The sequence below is a fragment of the Ylistrum balloti genome, unplaced genomic scaffold, assembly GCF_031769215.1.
Source record: "Ylistrum balloti isolate Yb309-2 unplaced genomic scaffold, AGI_CSIRO_Ybal_v1 Utg369782, whole genome shotgun sequence".
Lineage (NCBI taxonomy): Eukaryota > Metazoa > Mollusca > Bivalvia > Pectinida > Pectinidae > Ylistrum > Ylistrum balloti.
In genome coordinates, this window is record NW_026781970.1 from 782,615 (window position 1) to 806,132 (window position 23,518).

Sequence of the window (23,518 nt, forward strand, 5' to 3'; positions counted from 1 at the left end):
TTACATAATGGTATATTTTAATAAATATTTCACCCTGGTATAATGTGAAAAATAACAAATAAAACGACTTGATATTATTTTCTAAATGATATTAGGTAACCGGAAACGACTGCGGAGGAATCTAACGTTTCTAAGTGTTGACGGATCGATTTCCGCTAAAATGACGACCCTGACTGACAAGGATACTGAAGCGCCAAAATCAAACATCCCGTGTGACATCGAATTAAACATCGAACACTTTCAACTGATTAATGATGATGACGACGAATGGCTGTCATCCTACGTTTCAAAGAGTAAATCATGTCATTGGTCTTTACTAAAACATACAATATCCCAAGTCAACTCAACCTTCTGGATTGGGGGCGTGGTAGCATGTATATAGCCCTGTAGGTTAGCTACTCTATACTGTTTAAAAAACCTTAGTCCTTGAGCTTACGCATCGTGCGCGTCTTGATGTTAAAAGTTCCTGTAGTCACAAGTAAACAAATGCTTTTGTATTTTTAGACAGCCGATCATATTTGATACAACAATCTCTCGTCAGGATATCGGTTCCAGGCCGTTATGTATTTCGGAACGCCCATTTTGTCGAGACGTATCACATGCACTGTTGACATGCGTGACCTCGAACTCTGATAATTTTGGGTGCTGTAACATGTTATGTTTCCTGAAAGAATAAAAATAGTGATTAAAACCATTCGCCATAAAATACACCGTGTTAATATTTCATGGGCAAATTTGTGTATTTTTTCTTAATACATATTTCTCATAAGATAAGTTTATTTCCGGGTCAGGACTTCTATGCTAGTCCTCTCTATATATTAAAAATACATTATACAAAATATTGAACTATTCATAATATAACAGATATTTTACTAAGACCTCTTGCAAATGTACATCATGTATACTATTTGGAAATTATGTGGTTGCAGCCCTGTTATTAAAGAACAGTTCTTGGTATTTCCAGTATTTGTCTTACTCATTTTTAAATTTGTCAATATTGTTTGCTGAAATGACATGTCAAACATACTCCCAGATATGGTGAAATAGCCAATCAATCCATCCTAGGATGCCAGTGTTATGTTGTCGATTGCCAAATGATTAAAAATTTACCAGGAATGAAGTCCAAACATGCAAATCTTACATTTGAAAAGTGGTGTTTTAAAATTGTCGCTTTTGATGACTTTTTTCTGAGTAGATTTTTAATTAGATAGCAAATCGTAAACCAACCAATGAAAAATTAAATTTTATTGAAATAGTTTGTGTTATAAAAAAGAAGAAATATGGTTCATTTGAGAGAAAAACAAAAAAGACACACAAAAAATTGAATCTAACCCTTCAGAAAAGGTGCACACATCAACACAAATATACACCATTTTCGCACCATTATTGTATTATGTTTTTTCTGTCATCAGAATGTCATTTTGGTTCAAATTTTTTGTAATGAATTTGTACATCTGGGTCACTGTAAGCTATCTTAAGCGTCTCTGAGATTTAGTGATGTTATCAGAAATGAAAGTTCAGTTACATGTCAGATACATATGTCAATCATTTTCAGGTGAGCAAATTTGAGGTCAGATCTGTGGATATTTCTGAGAAAAATACTGGTGTTTCACTGATCATCTTTTTAATAAATCTTATAAAATGATCATATTTGAATTAATTAATGTATTTGTTTGGTGGCAATTGGTTGACAAAGCATAGGTAGCATGAGACGATTCTTAAGGTGTCCAAAACTAATGTGCCAAGGATACAAAAAGAGAGTGCATGCAGGTCACATAACTAGCCTTGGCTAGTGAAAATTTCCCTATAGTAAAGCGATAGAGTGTTGAGCTAGAGACCCATAGGTCACTAGTTAAAATCACAGGGAGCAGAGTTTTTCATTAATCCTTTTTATTGTAACAGAGATCATTATTTATTTCAATGCTTCTACTAGGGTTCGAACCTGGGACCCTGGCTTACTAGTTTGATGCACCACCAATCAAGCTATGGAGAAGATTTCTCTAACCGAGCTTTATATTGATGCTTGTGATGTATAGCTTAGTATTATCCCTGAGTCCCTACATGGCCACCAATGTAACAGAGGTCATTATCTAAAGAGTTGGGAAGGAGGGAGTAGTGCACTAATGGAGAGAGTTCAGCTTGCCTTACTTCCAGTAGAGTGTCAGACTAAAGACTGAAGATTCAGTAGTCGAACATTTCCAAGCCAAGGTTTTTAATTACTGCATCCTACTACAGATGCATGGGTCCTGCATGTGCTAACATTTTACACAAATTTCCTCCTGAAACAGATTGGTATATTTACCAATTTAAATCTTTTAGAATGTGTGATATGTAATTTTTTTGAAGTTGAATTTATGTCTTTTCAGTGGAGGAAATGGCAGAAAAGTATACTTCAACAGCCGACACGTTTGGTAGAAGTACAGATACTATAGTCACTGTAACCAATACAGAAGTCATATGCAGTAATGCAGACACCAGTTCCACTGGCTGTGTTTCAATAACTAGAACTAATAACCCCATGTTTTTTTGTGAAAATGAAAAACCCTCCCATTCTCTAAACAGTACTGTCCACGTCAGTGATCTGACCAACACAACAAGCACAGAGGTCAGTGCTGATCAAACATACAGGGCAAGTTCCCATATTGGACCTGCTGATGAAACCACTAGTGAGATCCTTGCCAACAAAACAAACAATTCCTGTTCTGAGGTTACTCGGACTGATCAAGATAGTGGCCGGATTCCTCAGGTCATTATTGACCACGCAGATGAGACAACACCCCTGGAAAAGTTTCGCCCGGGCTACCTGTGGGTGTCAGATCTCACCAAGCAAAACTGGTGTGAACAGCAGTTATTGTACAGTTTCACAGTCCCTGGGGTTGTTGTGGAGGACCCAGTTATGACAAAAGGATCTGACCTGCACCTTCAGAGGGGTGCGTATATAGAATACAAGATAATTCAAATTAATGATGTTTATACTGGTAGTAGTTATCAAGTTTTTCATGCCTAGATAAAATATGGACATTATTGATTTTTTAAAGATGATTTATTAGAGCATAGATTAATGACAAATGCTGTTATGAAGTTATATTGATCAAATGTCTCACACTAAGACGAGTAAGTGCACAGGGATAATTTTAGGTCAGTAATTTCAAAGGATAGTTTTTTGAGAAAATGGATAGGATTTTCCTGTATAATTTAGCACATGATGAGAATTTCAATGAGATTTTCAGTAAAGTTATGGGTAAAAATCACTTAATGTCAACACAGTGATCCTTAAATGAGGATTATTAAATTTTGCAAATGAATGATGTATATAACTTTTCACACGTATATCACATAAACCTGGTATACATGAATAGATATGTGATGAATGTTTATGTTTCAGATAATCTGCTATATGTACAGTATATATCTTGGGTGTTTCATTGAGTAACATTGTCTCAGAAAGAGGTTACAAAATCAAACACTACCAACTAAGAGTCAATTCAATTGAAATGTTTGGTTGTTTTACATATCTTTGTCATTCATATAGTTTGACCTAAATATGAAGACTTTCCAAGGATATGTTTTATTATCATTGCTGACTTTAAAATGATTTAATAATCAGCTTTGGAATAAATTCCCAATACTAATTTCCTCAGAATCTCGTTTTTCAGAGCTTGCAGTTCATGATGTTGTTCATGTTGATATCACATCTAGTGAAGATATCTGGGCTGTGAAGTTGTTGAACCTACTAAATTCAATACAGACATTTCTCAGTGGTGCACCACTCGCTAGGGAAGTTCCGATATTTGGAGCACCTTTTCATGAAGATGTCTTCCTAGTAGGGCTTATTGATGAGCTGAGATTTGACTTAGAAACATATGCTATTGGTTTGTCGGAACTTAAAACTAGACTTTCAAAATCTAAGCCGTCTAAATCTCAAGAGAGACAACATCGATTACAGGTTATGTTATATAAAAAGCTATTTGATGATCTTGTGAAAGGAAATATTTCAAAAGATGTTGTGGCCCGTCACCTCAGATTGAAGTTGACAAAAGTGTTGGGGGAGAGTGTTCAAGAGGAACTAGGAAAGTCGGGGCTGTCATGTAAAACACTTGATACCTTACTAGATATTGTTTTTGGACGAATGGCGGCAGTCACATGCATTGGAGAAACTAGCATTGAATATGTCCACCAGGGGTCAGGGCAGTCATTTCTCCACCAGGATGTGGTCTATGATGATGAGGAACTGAAGAACATGTACACTCATTACTTGGAATTCTGGCGAGGACAAAGGGCCGTAGAAGGTGTTGATATTGAGGATGCGTGGAAGTGTCAGCGATGTGACTACGAGTCTGTTTGTGAATGGAGACAAGTCAAGGCAGCTGAATGTGCTAGAAAGAACAAACTAGGTAGAATTTAAGTTAACGATAGACATGACCAGACAAGATCTGTCGAAAAGTTCAGCAGGATTTATTGGTTGAACCTTGTGACACAGATGTTGTCTGGTCATATCTACCAATAACTTCAACAGCTGTTTTGGAGCTGGACTCTGTACTCCATTAGGAATCCATTTCTGGAAGACTACCAACACTTTTAGAAGATTTCCTGCCAGACATAGGGTCTCATTTCTCGTACAGCTAGAATTCAGTTAAATTGCTTCAGAAATTTCTTAATTATACATACTTTTCTTACTGTCTTTATTCTGCAATAAGCCCAGAGACCAACAAACTACTTATTTGAAGTCCAGGGATGGGCTTATTACTGGTCACTGTTAATGTTAATCATTATGTTAAAGGTTTAATAAAACAGCAATATTTATGAGTGGGACTATTACCGAACATGAAATTATTGATGGATGAAATGAAATATAGTATATTTTGCATAGATATGAAATCTTTTCTTCTTTTCTTGAATTTTTGTGTGATCTCATCTTTACTTGACCTGTAAAGGAAATAAAGTGATGGTGTCAGTAGTAACAAATATATTTCACATGTGCAAATATCAATTTATTAGCTACATGATGATTTTACTGAAAACTCTGTTAAATATTCCCAACATTTTGATTTTTTTGTAATTTTGGATTAGACTTTTTTTATAAGTCAGTTTCAAATGATGAAATTCTCTATTTTCAGTGGTGGAATTCTCAGAGAGAGTTATTTTGCAGTTTGATATATTTATTTGTAACGCCACCTTTTACAGGTTAACTTATGCAACCATTTTTTATTACTTTGATGCTGTTTTGTTGGTTTGGGTAAAAATATGTTTGTGTTGTGTAGTGAAGAGTGGAGATAAAGAAATTCAAACGCTGTTCGGGTTGTTGAAGATTTATTGTGATTTAGGCTATGGAGAGATGGAACACTCACATGCCTTCAGGAAATGATACAGCATCTGGACTTCTTCATCTCCACTCTTCACTACACAAAACAAACTTCATTTTAAAAAGCCTGTATTACCTTGTAAGCTACATACATGTTCCATTTCGCTAGAGTGTGCTTATTTTAGTCGACTTGGTTGAAAACATGATGGTGAATATTTCACTATTGTTTGATGATAATTAGTATATACAGGTATACACTGTAGTTTGCTGTTGCTATTGAAGCTACCTAAGACAGAGTGTCCTGATGATATTCATATGAATTGAAAGAATCAAAATATATTTTTCTTGCTTCTGAACATTATAAATTGTTTATGTATACAATTAGATATATTACATAGGTAGGTAGCAGGGCTTATATTCATGAATTATGATTACCGGTAGTTTGTGTATTCCAATTAATGCCACTGAAACTCTGACAGTTTGTTACTGTGTGATTATATCAACACATTTCTGTACTTTTGCTAACTAAGTTTTTTAAGTTTTAAGTTCATAAGAATGGACTGTCATATGTAGCACAGTCCCTTTAGGTTTTTTTAGTTTTTTTTTATCATTTGAAATAGCAAAAGCAATCTTATCTTTCCAATCAGTCTTAAAAGTAAACATGTATAAGAAATCATCAATGAAAACATAGATTTAAAATGGTTAGATAATTTGTTGAAATCCGAAAAACTTGAATTCTCTTGTAGACATTTTGTTTTGATTGTACTCAAAACTGAACACCAAACACCAGGAACCATGGAAACCTGACACATACACGTATGAAATATGAAAATTATCCCTCCATTTCTTCTCGGTAAAAAAAATCCCTTTTCAATCAAAATCCAAGAGACAAATTTGATCTTAGCGCAGTTCTAAAATTGAATTAACACAGCAACTGACGGGGGGAAATCTATACTTCGAAGAGAATGATCTGTATACCACTTCGCTAGAAATGATAATAAGAGATTTTGAAGGATGTCATATGTGGATGAGGGTCTTTCAGATGCAAAGACTGCTTTACATATCATATTGCACTTATACATTTAAATCATTGTCTTGTAATATACTCACCTCCATATTTTAGGCAGAATTACTTATGTGTTCGCCCTGTAGGCTTACAAGTTCCCACTGGAACTGGGGAAACTATGTCATGTCAGTCCATCCTTCAGGGATTGTGTCCTAGCTCTGTTCTCTACATCATTTGTCACAGGAATTTCAAACTTTGGTTATGGGTTCACCTTGGTGAGGTGATGTGTTGGTAGGGGACAGCAATTCGCTGAATTAACCTGATACTTGATATCTGACATTCGTCACATGATTACCATATTTTTCAGTGAATATACCCTGTATTTTGGGTATGATAATCAGGTTTAGATAATGAAATGATGTCACATACTCGGAGACTGTCTTGTGATGTAACTATAAAAACCCAGTGATAAACAGCAGAATTGATAGTAAGTTTGATGTGGAAACATCATTATTTTGATGCCTCCGCTGGGACTCGAACCTTGGTCCTCTAGCTTACATGTACTAGTCTGATCAAGCTTAAGAGAAGATCTCAAGCCTAGTGATACATGTATATTGCGACTAGTATTTTACCAGGATTAAATACACTTACAGGAAAAAAATCATCCAGGGGTTACAGTAATGGGCCAAGTATTAATTCTGAGTTGCTACAGATAAGAGCCAATGGGATAGAGATAATTATTTTGGTACCTCAACTAGGATTTGAACCTGTGACCTCTGACCCACTAGTCTTATACTCAACCTGTCAAGTTTAAAGAGAAAGATCTCCCTAGTTGTAGGGTGTCTTATGATTAGTACTTACCAGGGTTACTTGTACAATATTTGCCTGAATAATGGATCATGTGACCCTCAATTTGTTTCTGTTTGATTTGATAATTATGAAACTTCAAAAGATTTTCACACAGACTTTATAAATCACTTTTCTAATGGATACTCATGTAGCTTGATTAATAATTTTGAAAACTTTTCATTATGTGAACTTATACTTGCCATCAAACAGTGGTGGCAAGTGATTGTTACTTCACTTCAGCAAATGAACTCAAAAAGATCAGAAAAAAGGCACAAACTAAACATAGGTTACTGTATTGTAGTGGAGCTTTGAAGGTTCAGTTAAAGATACTTGAAATGAGTTTTTTTTAAAGGTGTATTTACATATGTACATGTTCTCGTTTTTCAGACATTGCACCCTTTAGAACTGTGTGCTGTGTACTTGAGATTTGATATATATGTGCAATATACTTGGATTTTATGTTGATATCTGCAATATATCTTTTATTGAAATTTGATTTAGGTAACAGTTTATCACAAGCATTACTAAGATATTTCGGAACACTCCGGTACAGTGGGTACCACATTATTATGTGCCGGCTGTATTAACTCGTATTTATGACCAAATAAAAAAAAATAATATCATTAGTTCTCCTTACTGTGCAATGATCTTTTTCAAAAGAGTTATATTTTACAAACAAATAACATTTTAAAAATCCCCATTTAGAGTGTTTACAAGCCTCTCGGTCATTTACATAAACTGTACATCATATTTACTCAATCCGATAAATAGATCAAACATTTAGGAAAAAACTCAAGTCTACACCTATTATAATTACAGTACATAACTGTGGATGATAAACTATATATATATATATCTGTATATACAATACACAAAGTTGTTATCTTTTTAAATTATATATATGTGTATATATATATATATACTAAGTTTACCATCTGACCATTTTGAAACAAAATTTAGTCACTTATCTGTACAATTTTTTTATTGATATCCACACACACAAATTAAACAATGATTTAGCACCTAATTACAATTCCGCCCAAACAGATTTATTCCTATCAAGATAACGATCGGATATATAGTATTTGTGAAAAGCCAGTAAAAACCAGTGTCATTTTCAGAGAGCTTTTATCCCATATTCATTGTTGAGATTGGCAAACTTCCATAATCAGTGGTTTTGGTAAAACTTATTGCTAATTATCTGTTTTGAATTTCTAGTGATTAGTATTTCTGTTAATTCAAACTCTGTTTTGTTTCCAATATTTACATGTTTAAAGTTATATATTTAAAAAAACAATTCGTTAGTTCCTCTCTATCTATAAATTACGTGATTCAACAAAAATACCTTTGCTCCAATGGCGATGAAGGAAATTTTCACTTAAAATATAGAACTCAATAGTATACTGCTCCAAATATTTGTCTGAGCTGACCATCGGCCTATAATTTATCAAAACGACTTAATGGTGTTCAACTATGAAACAGTTTAACGAGCAACACCCTTAGATTCGGTTAACCATCCTCCCTCCTCCTCCCTCTATTCTCCCTTCATCCTCTTCCCTCCCTCCTCCTCCTAGGTCCAGTCCTGCCTGCCCCTTGAGACTCTAACTATTTGGCATTCTTTAAGAAATGCGAGATCATTGAATAATCGATAAAAATGATTACCTTTTTAATGGTGTTACTGACTTAGATATATCTTTATATAGTGTGAGGTTCTACTTTTAAATCCACCACTGAATTGGTGATATCACCTAATCGTTTAAAAGATATCACTTTATAAGTGGAATGAAAAATAAAAGGCGCTCCATATCCTTACATCCGGTATGAAATTTTCCTTAATATTTTTACAATATAGACCAGTACTGTTTAAATAATAAAAAGAATTGTAATAAATCTTCTCCAAAATGAGGCCAGGTAAAGCTTCCTGTTTAACACCTGAGGGAGATACGTTTGGGGACCCCGGGTGGTACGTCAACACATGGATCTCCTATTGAGAATTGATAAGTCAGTACTATATTATTGATTACATCCGTTTAAGTCGTTGTGAAGTGGGGTGGTCTTTGGTGTTAGTGAAAGGTATGTCATTGAAATATGTAAAATGCATGAATATTGCATGTTTTGAATTTGTATTCTATGTTACGTTTCTGATCGTAGATTCTTTTATTTTGGATTCTGTTTCAAGGACTACGTCTAATATAGAAACAGCACCCGGGCACAGCAGCATGACACGCCTCCCGGTCGTACCAATCCCCATTACATCAACGATCATGAACTTTCATTTATCACCGTAAGGGATAAACTCGTAATCCCGCGAACGCCCAGCAAAGTTCAAATTAATGCCAAGTATATCTATTTATCTTATTTGGGGTCATGTACTTGTCATGGCTATATTCTTTTCTCGTTCCCGACCTAAGATGATTTTCCGTGTATAGTTAATCTTCACCCTACACTACAGTTATAACCAGTTTATAAGGGTTTAATTACAGACCTGGGTATGATATCTGTATCTAAAATCTTTCTATTTGAAACACTGTTTCTTTCCTCTTCTTGTTTCTTTCCTCTTCTTCTTCATATATATAAGGCTTAGTCTGCACACAAATACCACCTTTTTCATATGTACAGAAGATCTTCTCATTTTCCTGAGAAATTGAAGTTTGCGTCCCCGAAACATGTTGTCTTAAATCTATTGAATGAGATTTTTTATTCTTGAAATAAAACGCGGCAAATGAACTCAAAGACGACAAGTAAAGAATTCAAACGTTAATAACAAAACAGTTCAGGAGTCTCCTCTGTCGCTCCTTATTTGGTAATCTCTTTCTTGTACTGATTTAACCCGGAGCACTCCACCAAGGTTTCAAAACATTGACTCTGGTCAGTTGCGCAATTCGGAGTCCAAGGTTTTCTGATACGAACCTGTAAATGTAAATAGTTCTTGACTACAACAAGGTGGCAGGATACAAAAAGACACACAAGTGAACAGTACCTTTCAGTATGAATTTAGAAATAGATACCGTAGCGCTTAATAATGAATTAAACTGAAGCATACAGATGTTTCGTCGTTGGACTCGTCAGTGAGGCAAAGAGTCTAAATTGTTGAAAGCTAGAAGACGACAAATGAAAATCTAAACTTGTCGATATGAATGTCAAAATCCAGATGGGAAACGAGCTAATTCCGTAATGAAACATATTTCATACTCTTCTGTACTTTTTAAATTACAAAAGAGAGTCCGATACATTTTTATATTCTTTTTCAATTCGAGTTGTCTGCGGGACCTCTTGTGAAACCAAGTATATAGGTAACGAAGTGAAATGTTGGACACATGTTACACGATACAGTAAAAATGCGGATACTTTTCACAATTTTGTGCTGACCTTTACGAAATGTTCTGTCGTCTCGCGGAAAAGGTTACCTGCATGATGGCTAGAGCAATGTCACTTGTGTTAAGATCATCGCAGTTACCTCCCCTAGAAGTCCGTGCAAAAGTGACTCATTTGTGTGATAATGTAAGTACTAATTGCAATATGAAAAATAATCAAATTACCTTATGCTATTTTGAATTTTAAAATTAGACATTTACCTATCAGAATAGAATTATTATCACGGACTTAGTTATAGACTGAAAGTCTGGAATATCATGTCCATTTTCGACTACCTTCCCTGAGATACAAATGTTGCTTCGTCAGTGTTTCGGTATGATTTAATGTTGTAAATTACGAGAAACGGACATTAGAATAGAAAATATTATTGTTTTCGAAGTCGTAGTTTTGGCAGATGATAAAACAATGCATGATTGCAAACATATATTATATGGTAGGAAAAATGAAGCGGTTGCGCATGGCAAACCAATTTATGTAAAATGGGGGGGGGGGGATAGATTTGATATGGTGTATAAAAAAGTCCATTGTTTATTACCCAATTCAATACTGTACACTGATAAGCCATGTTGTTAAATTTTGAATTCTTAAAACATCTTATCAAAAAGCTGCTAATATATTGCCGGGAGTAATCAATATTTGCAAAAGTTTGAGGCAGTTCAGAACTGTTTCAGTCTTGTAAATTATTCATATTTTTTCATGAAAGGTAATATATTCGCTTTTTCGTCCTCTCTTGTTCACTCCACTGTAGCGTAAGGAATCATGGGATATATTTGGAACTCGGTGTTAGAGAGCTCTGTCGACTCGCATGATATAGCACCCAGTCATACATTGTAGATGTCATGGATGAGAAAACAAGAGGGAAACAGGTACATTTACGCTGCTGTATTATTTATACAGCTAGCGGAACAATCGCAGGAAGTGATTTCAGTTTCGTTGGTTTCGAAAGTAAAAAAAAAAATTAACATGCGTGTTTTAATATATATGTTGATTGGTGACGCAGGGTACTACGTTACCACAATTGTTTTAACTCAGTAATCTGTATATATCCGACCCATGTCTGATATATATTGTGTATTATAGGCATATACTGACAATTATTCTCGTCCCAGTGTTTCGAATGTTTGAAGATATGCCGTTGCCATAACACTGGCGGTCGTCTGTGAGACACCGTCTAGAAGATTGTACAAATGACACGAATGAATAGCACCATATAATACATTGGATGAGATATAGTGTAAAACAATTAATTTAACACAATCATACAGCTGTTTTGTCCTTCTAGGACTCGTCAGTGATGCTGAAAGCCTAAATATTAAAACTATGAGGCGACTGAGAGAAATCCATCTAGAGACCGAAAGAAATGTCCTAATTTAGATTGGGAGGTGTACTAGCCACAGAATTCAGTAAATTTCGTAATTTATGTATATCTGATGATTTAGAAGAACGCCAAGTACATCTGTATATTCTGAACCGTGCCACTATTCGAATGAATGAAAGTAGGAATTCACAAACCACCCAATCGTTGGAGATGTGGGATTGGTGCCGAGTCCGTCTGGAATCCAAAAAGTGGACGAAGAATTCGAAATACCATAATTTAATCAATATAATTCTTTTTCAAAGCTGATGAGACAAAAAAATATTTGATTTTGTTATTGTAAAACATGCATCACCCAAACCACAAATTAAACTCGGTGTTCGTGTATGTAGATCGTTGGATCATACCGGAAACGGATCCCCTGGTTGATTGGAGGGAGCCTTTTACAAGGTGTTGGATTTCATCAAGACTAGATAGGATGATACAATCTCAATTAATTCTTTCATGGCAAATGCTGATACAGATAACACGTTTATTTGATCTTGTCAGAGATATATTTCCTATGGCACGTGCTTCATTATTATTGCACGCGTTCGATTGACCTTGATGTAGATAGATCTCCGTATCAAGCTGTTTGTCGCTACGTGGTATATGTCTGTTGATGATTAATACAACAGGCCTGGACTAAAGCTCTGGATTCTATCACATATTAATATTTATTAGGAAATATATATCGTCATATATATTGTTGTCGTTGATTACTGTTGACCTTGTCATTTTTGTAGACGTGATATCTTTGGTTGTCTTAGGTTGGCAATCTTCATCCAAAATCGTCGATCCTGGAGTCCAAAAACAGCCTACCTGGTATCAATGTCATAACAAACATAACAAAGCCTATCCCCGTATATATGGCATGACAAATGTCATCACAACAAATACATAACCTACCCTGGTGTCAATGTCATAGCACCCGTCACATAACCTACCCCGGTATCAATGTCATAACACCCATCACATAACCTACCCCGGTACCAATGTCACAACACCCGTCACATAACCTACCCCGGTATCAATGTCATAACACCCATCACATAACCTACCCAGGTATCAATGTCATAACACCCGTCACATAACCTACCCCGGTATCAATGTCATAACACCCATCACATAACCTACCCTGGTGTCAATGTCATAACACCCATCACATAACCTACCCCGGTATCAATGTCATAACACCCATCACATAACCTACCCCGGTATCAATGTCATAACACACATCACATTGTCTATCCTGGTATCAATGTCATAACACCCATCACATAACCTACCCCGGTATCAATGTCATAACACCCATCACATAACCTACCCCGGTATCAATGTCATAACACCCATCACATAACCTACCCCGGTATCAATGTCATAACACCCATCACATAACCTACCCCGGTATCAATGTCATAACACCCATCACATAACCTACCCCGGTATCATTGTCATAACACCCATCACATAACCTACCCCGGTATCAATGTCATAACACCCGTCACATAACCTACCCCGGTATCAATGTCATAACACCCGTCACATAACCTACCCCGGTATCAATGTCATAACACCCATCACATAACCTACCCCGGTATCAATGTCATAATACCCATCACATAACCTACCCCGGTATCAATGTCATAACACCCATCACATAACCTACCCCGGTATCAATGTCATAACACCCATCACATAACCTACCCCGGTATCAATGTCACAACACATAACCTGTTACCGTTTCTGGATAGATTTGACTTCGAAATAACATTGTTTTCTTTGGTAGAAACAGGTCATACAAGAGTGTGAATATTTTAATTGTATTTCATTCGCGTTAGTTATTTTTCAAAGTTACAAAAAAATGAAATAGGTTTTTTTTTGTAAAATTTGAAAAAAATATTAAAGACATACCATATATCATAACAATTAATTGAGTAACCTCTGTATCGTGATAGGATGATTCTAAAAATGTATGTATCCTTTTTGTACAGAAAAATGGCCGTGTTTTACATTCAGAGAGCGATATGTTCTCAGATAATTTATAGATGGCGTTCATAATCAGGTTCTGACGTTTTCTGCAATATGCCTTAAAACCTGCTGAACGTTTTATAGTTGTACTCTGTTTGAATATGGTCACACGTATGACTTTATTGCTTTTCGATGGTTGCTACGTAATTGAATTTTGAAAAAAAAATCAATTTTGCTGTGCTTGTGTGAAATTGGCCATTCATAAGAAAGCATTGGACTGTTGTGTCTATACGAGGCTCTGGTCGGGTAGCACCACCATTAACCTGAACATAATTAGCATTCTTATGAATATTTGAATATTTTTTGTGTGTTTTTTTTATTAATTTTTTAACAGGTTTTGTCAGCAGACCTTTTATGTGCGACATAATTAAAGGCAGACGGAGTAAGGTTTTCCCGTGGGAACCGTTTATATTGAAACATCAACAGCTTTTCCACGTCATTTTTGCCCTACTGACAATTTTTTATGTTGATGAGTAGTTCAGAATATTGATAATAAATGTCACAGTAAATATATAGATTTTACTATCTAAATATTATGATATATTTCTCATTTAGCCAAACCAGCCTAACACATCTTCCAAATTGTTTGATTCTTACGCGAAACTATAAGCGTGTAGATAGCACTTAACGTATTACTTTCACAGCCAAGTTTATACACAAATGTCCGAACATACTCGGCCTCTGAACTCTTGGACACCTCTACAAATATTCGCGAAAGTTTGGCAAAACAAAATAGGAAGACACGATAAAAGCATGCAAGTTTCCCTCTACTGAACTGATTGGTAAACCAACATCACCAGGGCAGGAACAGTCTGTAAACCTGTAAAATTCCAGTCAAAGAGATTGCTTCTTAGAGCACCATAAAATATTTCATCTGTCATTCGAAACATGATTTCGGACTTATCATTAACTTTCTTTCATTCATTCATATTCGTTTCGTTTAATATATTTAGTATGTTACATGCAGAATTGATTTCGGAAACAAGGTTTTTTAACTTCTGTTAAAATCAGTCCCAGGATTTCATAGTGAAAAAATAGGCCAAAGCAGGCTTCTTTCTGGACTAAGTTGGTTATCGTCGCTAAAGATATATAAGTCGTACGGCTTTTGGTGAGATAAAGAACTTGAACTTGAATATTTCTCATTAGACAAACAGTTCGGGCTCATTGGTCAAAGATAGGCTTCTTAGGCGACAAATAGACGTTCTCGTTATTGAAACTAACTGGACAAAGTGCTCGGTCCTACCAGTCAATGACAAACTCCTTTTAACGGACAAATACATGTAGTCCGAACTCGCCGGTAGATTTATAGTACAATACACATCGTTACGTTTATACTTTTACTGACCTATTACGATATCGATCGCAATCTCAAAAGATGTTATGTTTTCGTAGAATTAGAAAGAATGAAAGACCGAATGTAAGCTCAAATATAAATTATAAATAAGATATCGATCGTGTACACAGTACAGGCGGGTAGCTTTGAAAGAAATACATAGTACCCTGAGCAAACTTTACATTTCGGCAGACAATCTGTAACAGAGAAAGGCCGCCCTCATAAAAAAATCCGAGTAATTAGGCCACACTGACAATTGATTTGTTGTTTGAAGTTATGCTCTCTGTTGATGAAAATATAGATGTGTAAGAGCTATTTCTTTTGTATCAATTTTATGTAAACATTGCTTTTGTTCCTCAATACATATTTAGAAAATTTTCCGTTCTTTATTTTATTGAAAAAAGAGAAAGTATTGAGATCAATACTGACATTACACCAACATTTACATTACCGTGGCCTGACCCAAAGACTATATCATACGACTGAATATTATATAGCTTGATAGTTTTTCGTCAATATCTTTTATTCATTGCCCCAAAATATGTATGAACGCGTGTCACAGTTTGTTATGGCCGTTACCAGGAGATTGTCCGGCTACGGTTTATTTATAATTTACAGATAAACTATGCCAATTTAACACACTAAAGTACATGTCCTCCATTCGTGTTAGCTTGACAAACCCTGTGTAAATTGTGCTCCCTCCCAATAAGATAAGGGAGAAACACCCGTCCCCTCCCCTTCCCCCCGCAGAATTTTTGACCATTTAAAACGCTATCCTACAGTTAAGGCGATATCGATATTTTTAGACACCACAAAGAAATGTTGCAGACAGCACTTTGAAAAGAAGTCTACCCTTCCCCCTTCTTCCCATTTTTTATCAAGTGAAAATATTTTAGAGACTGTAGTAGAATCCAAGCGTTAAATAAGCGAGGAAAAAAGGCTAAATCAGGACCGTCACTCTAAAGGTAGTGGTTAATAAATTAGATATTTGTCAAAATATTGGTTCCTAGTTGTTTTCGAATAACAGTTCTACATTTCAAAACAAGATTTTTTTACTTCTTTTTTAACGCGTTCGGATGAAATGTTAAATGGAAGCAGTGCAAATGAGATCAGAATTAACCTCATGTCCTATACCAGTCTCGCCAATAGTGCATATTGGTACACTACCTAACACAAGCATTATAACTGTTGAGGAACGAAAACTCTGGTAGAGATTGGTCTTGTCCAGAGAGAACATTTTATAGATCAGACAGTACGCCACTTTGATCAGTATACCAGCACACCGTGATTAATTAGTGCTGTAAAGTCAGGTAAACAACTTATGTAAGAAAGCATAGGACGTGTCAAGTCACTGTGTTAGAAAAGATGATTAATTATAACATTTGATATATATGTTAGTGGTGAATAATACCAGTGAATGACTGTTCAATTACTACTACGAGATATAGAAATAGGGAACTGCGGTACTGCTTTGTATTTTGTATGCCAAGAAATTTTTAACCAATCACCTTGTCGGAAAGTCTAGGTCCGTTCTGCGATAACAGTAGTTCCGGCAGCGTATGGGTTTTATTTTTATTTTTACTCTCTATGTTCAATATCATTAAAACCTTTACTACGCTCGTTCGTAATTCAGAGCAATGACAATGAAGCTTGCATTTCTTTCTATGGTGTTATCTATATAAAGAACGTAAGTACAAAATACCAAAGCTTTCAATTATATGTATTATGCTTTTCAAGATTAATAAAAACATCATACTTTTAAAAAATCCGCGCTTAAGATAGAAACAAATAACTTGATTAATCAAAACCAAGCGTTATTCTGTCTATTTATATATCTAACGAACATGCTGCACGAATTACACCGGAAATGTTGTCCCGCGAGTAATATACCGTGTCTGAGAGGTGAACACTGCTGTTGATGAGCAAATAGAATGGAACTTAGTTAAACAAAGAATGGGGTTTTAAGTCATTCTAACGACATGCCTCAGACAATTTTGTCTACTCAAGGTCTGTGTATAGTCTTGAAGTTGAAGATTATACGATCAATACTACATTTGATTTTGGAATATTTATTTAATGACAAAATTAATTACATTTTAGAGTTTTGTGTGTGACACGAATCGTAACTGGTCACAATTTGTTAACACAACTGGTGTCATTCTGTCAGACCGAGTGTCCTGTATTCGGCTCTATCATCGGGAAGCCTCATGTTCAATTCCTACCTGAGTGTTGACAGGTCATGGCCACCATTTTTTAAGGAGCATGTACATTATGTGTAAACACTGTTAAATGAGGGGTAGAATTCTGGCTTCATATTCAGCTGTTAAGCAGTTGCCTGTTATGATTTATGCATAGAAATTCATATAAAACATGTATACCTTGTTATTTTAACAATTTTGTGAGATGACTTTCCAAAAGTTAAAGAAAAATATTTCGATGACAAAATGGGTGTCTCAACCCTATTTTCTCGCAGCCTTCCAAAACCCACGCACCCTCTTTTGATAAAATGGGAGGTGTCCTTAAACGAGCATGGATGAGAAATATTAAAACTGAACCAAAAATGGGAGTATCCCAGGGAGCTGTTCTATCGGGAGTGGTTCATGGTCATTCAATGAGAAATGCAAATCACAAGTTTTGGTAGATCAATGCGAATAGGTGTTCTCTTAATCTAAAACCAAAAGCAACATGGCGATACACACTTTAGTCTTGGCTTTATTTGGTCAGTCGTAACGCAGGTTTCGTGGTAAGTATGACGAAAGGTCCGCAGTAAATATGACGAAAGGTTCGCAGTAAATATGACAAAGGGTCCATGGAGAATATGACGAAGAGTCCACGGAGAACACGACGAAGCGTCCACGGAGAATATGACAAAGTGTCCACGGAGAACATGACGAAGGGTACGCGGAGAATTTCACGAAGGATCCGCGTTAGATATGAGAAAGGGACCGCAATAAATATGACAGAGGCTTTGCGGGTAATATCACGATGGGTCTGCGGTAAATATCACGAAAAGTCCGCGGGAAATGACACTCGATCCGTGAGAAATATGACAAAGGATCCACGAAAATGTTACCAGACATCTACGGTATTTATTCAAAATAATTATATACAGAGTTCCACAATGAGTACATTTTGAGAGTTCATGGGAAATATGCCGAAGTTTTTACTGTAAACATGACGAAATGTCCACATTTGATAACTATGCCGCAGAGACATTCGTTGTGAATATGTTGATAGTTTCACGATAAATACACATCGAATGGTAAACGGCGAAAATGTCGACCATTTCAAAGTAATTTTGACCAGGACTCAACGAAAATATGTGCAAAATCCCAAGGTAACTGTGTCTGGGACTCCCAATAAAAATGCCCAGAGGTCCTTGGTAGATATGCCCAGGAGTTCATGGAACCGATGTAAATATACCCAACAGTGTGCAGACCGATCCCGCGCGCGCGGATGGTCGTGGTAAATATGTGCAAAATCAAGTATACCGTTGATTATCTGAAGAAAAACAAAATGAATATGTCGACAGGCTCATGGTTAATATACCGTAAAATTAAAAATAAATATGTCGACAGGCCCATAGTAACTTTACCGTAAAATTCAAAATAAATATGTCGACAGGCCCATAGTAAATATACCGTAAAATTCAAAACAATATGTCGAGAAGGGCACGGTTAATATACCGAGATATTCAGAATAGATATGCCGAGATGTCCACGTTAAATGTACCGAGAAGTGCATTGTAAATTTACGGAAGGGTCGCGTTACATATGTGCGAGAGTAATCCAAACGATAAAATATGATTACATATACCGAGATGTCCACGGTTAATATACCGAGATGTCCACGGTAAATGTACCGAGATGTCCACGGTAAATATACCGAGATGTCCACGGTAAATGTACCGAGATGTCCACGGTTAATATACTGAGATGTCTACGGTTAATATACCGAGATGTCCACGGTTAAAATACCGAGATGTCCATGGATAATACATGTCAACGAGTCCACAGTCAACATTCCGCGAGAGTAAGCTCTAGTGTTAACATGTATATTGTATTTTCCAGTATGTTCATAATAAATAACACGGGGTCCACAAAAAAAAAGAAAATTTCTAAAAAATAAAAATAAAAATTTGCAGTCTTGGGGTTTTGAGAATCCTGCCCCAAACACTATATAGTTTGCATGAAAAAACACGTGAATTATCATACTTTTTTCATTGATTTTGACACCATCAATCATCTAATAGGGTTCCGATGCCAAGCAATACCTGCAATAGATACGTTTTTAAATATTCATATTTCCCGTTTATTGTGAGTGGGTAAACACTTTCCTGGTGTGCGAAGCAGAAAAAAAGTTCGTCTATAGACGAAATCGTCACCGGCAGAAACTATTATCTTTCTTGTTTCAATTCCGAGATTAAGATATAAATAATAGATGATTGGGGACCGGTCGTTACTTTCCGGACAAAAGGTTTCAATTATTCGTGATATATGACCGTCGAGGTTCAGCGCTTTTATTTATATATGACTATACAGCTTATGTGCGATACACAGCCTCACGGATAAGCCAAACAGAACTACAAGTACCTGTGCGCGAGTGACAGTTTCCAAGGGGATGTCGAGACACCATGACACAACTTTGGCCAGCAGAGCGCGCGAGAAAACAGCCAATATATCGTGCCGCGATCCCATCTTCACCACTCTAGCTATCATGAATACTTAAACCTCGAGCTATCGGAGACGGGTATGTACGTACCGGCAATGTATACGGAATACGTTTTCATGCTGTTCGGCTTTATGGCCATTGGAAAGCTTTTAAAATTGTTCCACGGCGCCATGTTCACGACAGAGATAAACCAGACGACTAGTGTTTTATTGGACTTATCTCGTAAAATGAACTTGTAGTGTGAAATGAAAATATAAAATATGGTGCTGCTGGATAATGTGATTCGACATTGATGGACGGAAGTTTTGAAATTGAATTTTCGATAGTATTCCGAGAAGATGTTTAATTCATCTGGTTCGGACCAGGACAGCGAAGACTGGGTCAAATCCGCCATGTCCGTGTGTGGCCTTAGTTTATCTCAGAGGTCTAAATCAATGACCCCTCAACCCCGAAAGGACGTCGTGATTATCCCACAAGCCTCGATATCACAAGAGGGTGAGAGTTTTGCCAGTAGCCAAGACAACGAGGAAAACCTTTCAGAACGGTCAGGTTCAGTCTCGCCAACTCTAAGTGAAGTCCGGGATATTGAGGAGCTCAATCCGGCGGACATAAAACCTGAACAGAACAGTCCACGTTCAATTGTGTCGTGGACAAACGACAGCGGGGATGGGAAGGAAAAGGTGACCACCACGTGCCATAGTCATGACATTAGATTACATAGTGACCTTCGTATTCAGAATGACCTTGGCACAATCACTGCTAGTATGCCCTCTGACCTCAAACGAAGTTTGGAAATGGGCATAGGAACAAATTTCTCTAAGCGTTTGAGTGGTCTTGGATCATCTACTTTCGACTCAAAGATGTGGAATAATAAATCTAAAAATGAAAACAGAGGTGTGATGGGGTCGGGAGTTTGTATGAATCCGCGTACTCGGAGGGACTACTTAAACGACGTGTTTAAAGTTGGATCTTTCAGTAACGCGCGTAAACTGGATAACGTGGACTTGGATGTTCATCTAGCGGTCAGACAGCAATTTTATGACCAGTGGGCAAGACCGAAACGTGGTAGGTACATTAACTTAGAAAATCGATCTCTTCGAAAGAGCAAACCAGAAGAATGTAACACACGAAATGCAGTAAAATTAAAAGAGTTTCGAAAAGCACGAACAAAACTAGATGATTTTTTAGGAAGCGAAAACAATGCAAACGAGACTCTAAAACCGGTGTCCTCTGTAGAGATTAAAATACCGAAAACAACTAGAAAGGATGTACAAAGTGCCAATCAAGAGAACAAGAAGCAGAAACAAGATAAACCGGAAGTAGATGTTGACAAAGACGCCATGACCTTGACCATTGGAGACCTGAATGATTCAGTGAAGGTCGAGGATAGCAATGACAGACGTGGACTTATTTCCCGTTCTTTTTTGGAACCGTTTACATTTGACCGGCGAACAGAGACTGCCCCAATGTTCGTGGCTTATCGCGGAGCGTTCCACACGAACATCGTCACGACGGGAAGACGAGACAACCTTGCGGGAGGTTGGGAACATTTCGGGACGTTATCCATGGAACAAATACCATATATTTCATTTACCCATTAAATTAAATCAGTGCAGTGTGTCAAAGAAACCTGAACGACAAGAAAAGCATTTTAACAAGGAAAATGGCCATTTTGTTAAAATTCCACTGATACCTTCAAAAAAGGCACCTGTATTTACCAGTAATGAAAATGTATGTGTTTCTATTAAAACAAGTAGATCGGAGGACACTTTTCTCAAAACAAAAGCTAAACCGATCCAAGTTGTTAACAGAGAGTTCCAATACCCTGGACATCCAAACGGGGTCACGGGGTCAACTGTGGAGTACGATGTCACGGGTGGTGCCAATCAAAACGCGACCAGTAACAACGTACGGTGTGGTCAACAAGAAAGATACAAGATATTGGATTTGTCTGGCCGAGCGAGTGTAAAAAACAGGACCACCAGTGGCCAGCGTCAATCTACCCCCAGGATAGAATCTGGTCTTGAAATTTCCTCACTTATGGTGAGAGGGGAGACTCCTAAACTTTTTATGGAGTAGTACCGTGTCCTGTACTCACGTGACCACCAAGTCTTTCGCGCAAAGTTTACTCCAAGGTCAACAGGATAAAAAAAAGGTCCACGAGGAAATGTTAATGATTATACAAGTGATTAAAGTTTTGTTATTGGAATAGACAATATCGCCAACCACACGATTCTCTCTGGATGTCTGTTCGTTAGCCATGCTTCTTCACAGGGGTACAAATGACTTCGAGTGTATGGTTAATGCTAAAATATCCGCAACATAACGACTGAGGAAATATATCAAGACAAAATGAAGGGAACTTCTTCTAGTTTACAATATTCTGAAAATCTGAAAGTGGAATAATCTGACTTCTCTAAATCTAGAACCATTAAAAGCTGTGTGTACTTTGTAAAATTATTTGTAATATCTATGTACTTTAAGGTAAAATATGTGTTTTCAAATGCTGGTCGCTTTGCAGTGCGACTTTCATCTTATTCAGATTTTTTTTCTGTTGGAGAATTTTTGCATTACATGGTTTTTATATCAAGCATGTATTCTATATACGACTGCCCGTGTGAAATATATAGCAGCACTGAGAAGTGTTTACAATATCGCCGCTTCTTCAAAACAAAGTCTATACCAAGAATTCCGGAATATCTTTGGTGTACTTGTACGCACATCAAACGATTCGATTTTGTAATTATACAGGTACACAGACTAGGTGAGGGTATAGTCAACCTTCCGTACCAATGGTCATGCACAATTTTACCTGTGAATTCAATCATTGTCTTTTTTTTTATTCATGATCTTAACTTACTGTATTAACAAAAACACACATGTACAGATAATTGATAAATAGTAATTAAGCGAAGATAATTGTTTTGATTGGAAAGTGGTATAAAAAATGGTTCGTGGAGGCCAGCAAAGTTTTCGTTTCCTCTCTCATATTGGCACTAGTGTGTAATGAATATAGGATTAATACTTGGATGCGTTTTTCTGTGGAGTAATCAATAGGGACACTATGCCATACCAAAAGAGAACAGAATCGTAATAACCATGGAGAATTATGACTTTTGTGACATACTTTATTTATAATTAATGTGTAATTAAATATCGGTGATCGATAAAGCTATCTTATCTCTGAAATTGTTGCTATACATATACTTGAATATTGTTTTCAATATAGACGTTGATTATTTTGCTTTCTATTTTTGTATCAACACAATAACTTTATAAATAACATCCTAGTATGTGAGCAAGAATGCACGTGTTTGTCATGCATATCAGAATATCTATAATGAAACATACACGCGCGGATTCAAATTCATTTAATAATTAATAAGTCGCATGTTTTTCTCGTGCAAATTGTATATTTATTGCGCGTGTACCATTCATTTTGGTAAGTCATTACGATATTCCAGCAATTCCACTAAAACTGGTGATATCCGAGGGGTTTGAATTTCTGATGGTCTAGCTCGGGCGATCGACTGAAAGTTATGAAGTAAAGCTACGAATATCGTAATAAGTGTGATTTTGACTTTCCATCAACATAAG

The 23,518-nt window shown here is 36.4% G+C and overlaps 1 protein-coding gene across 1 annotated transcript; it reads left to right on the forward strand.

The window, feature by feature from the left end:
- Nucleotides 1-160: 160 nt before the first annotated feature.
- On the forward strand, nucleotides 161-4,405 carry LOC132544177 (exonuclease V-like). Its single transcript, XM_060207746.1, has 3 exons — nucleotides 161-293; nucleotides 2,367-2,930; nucleotides 3,657-4,405. The coding sequence occupies exons 1-3, from the start codon at nucleotides 161-163 to the stop codon at nucleotides 4,403-4,405; spliced, it is 1,446 nt and encodes a 481-aa protein (XP_060063729.1).
- Nucleotides 4,406-23,518: the final 19,113 nt, after the last annotated feature.

What these genes read in the sequence shown, in the direction of transcription:
- LOC132544177 (XM_060207746.1), top strand. Translation starts at nt 161, where the DNA reads ATGACGACCCTGACTGACAAGGATACTGAAGCGCCAAAATCAAACATC. An exon ending in GTCATCCTACGTTTCAAAGA is followed by an intron (nt 294 to 2,366) that starts GTAAATCATGTC and finishes ATGTCTTTTCAG; the next exon opens with TGGAGGAAATGGCAGAAAAG. An exon ending in TGACCTGCACCTTCAGAGGG is followed by an intron (nt 2,931 to 3,656) that starts GTGCGTATATAG and finishes CTCGTTTTTCAG; the next exon opens with AGCTTGCAGTTCATGATGTT.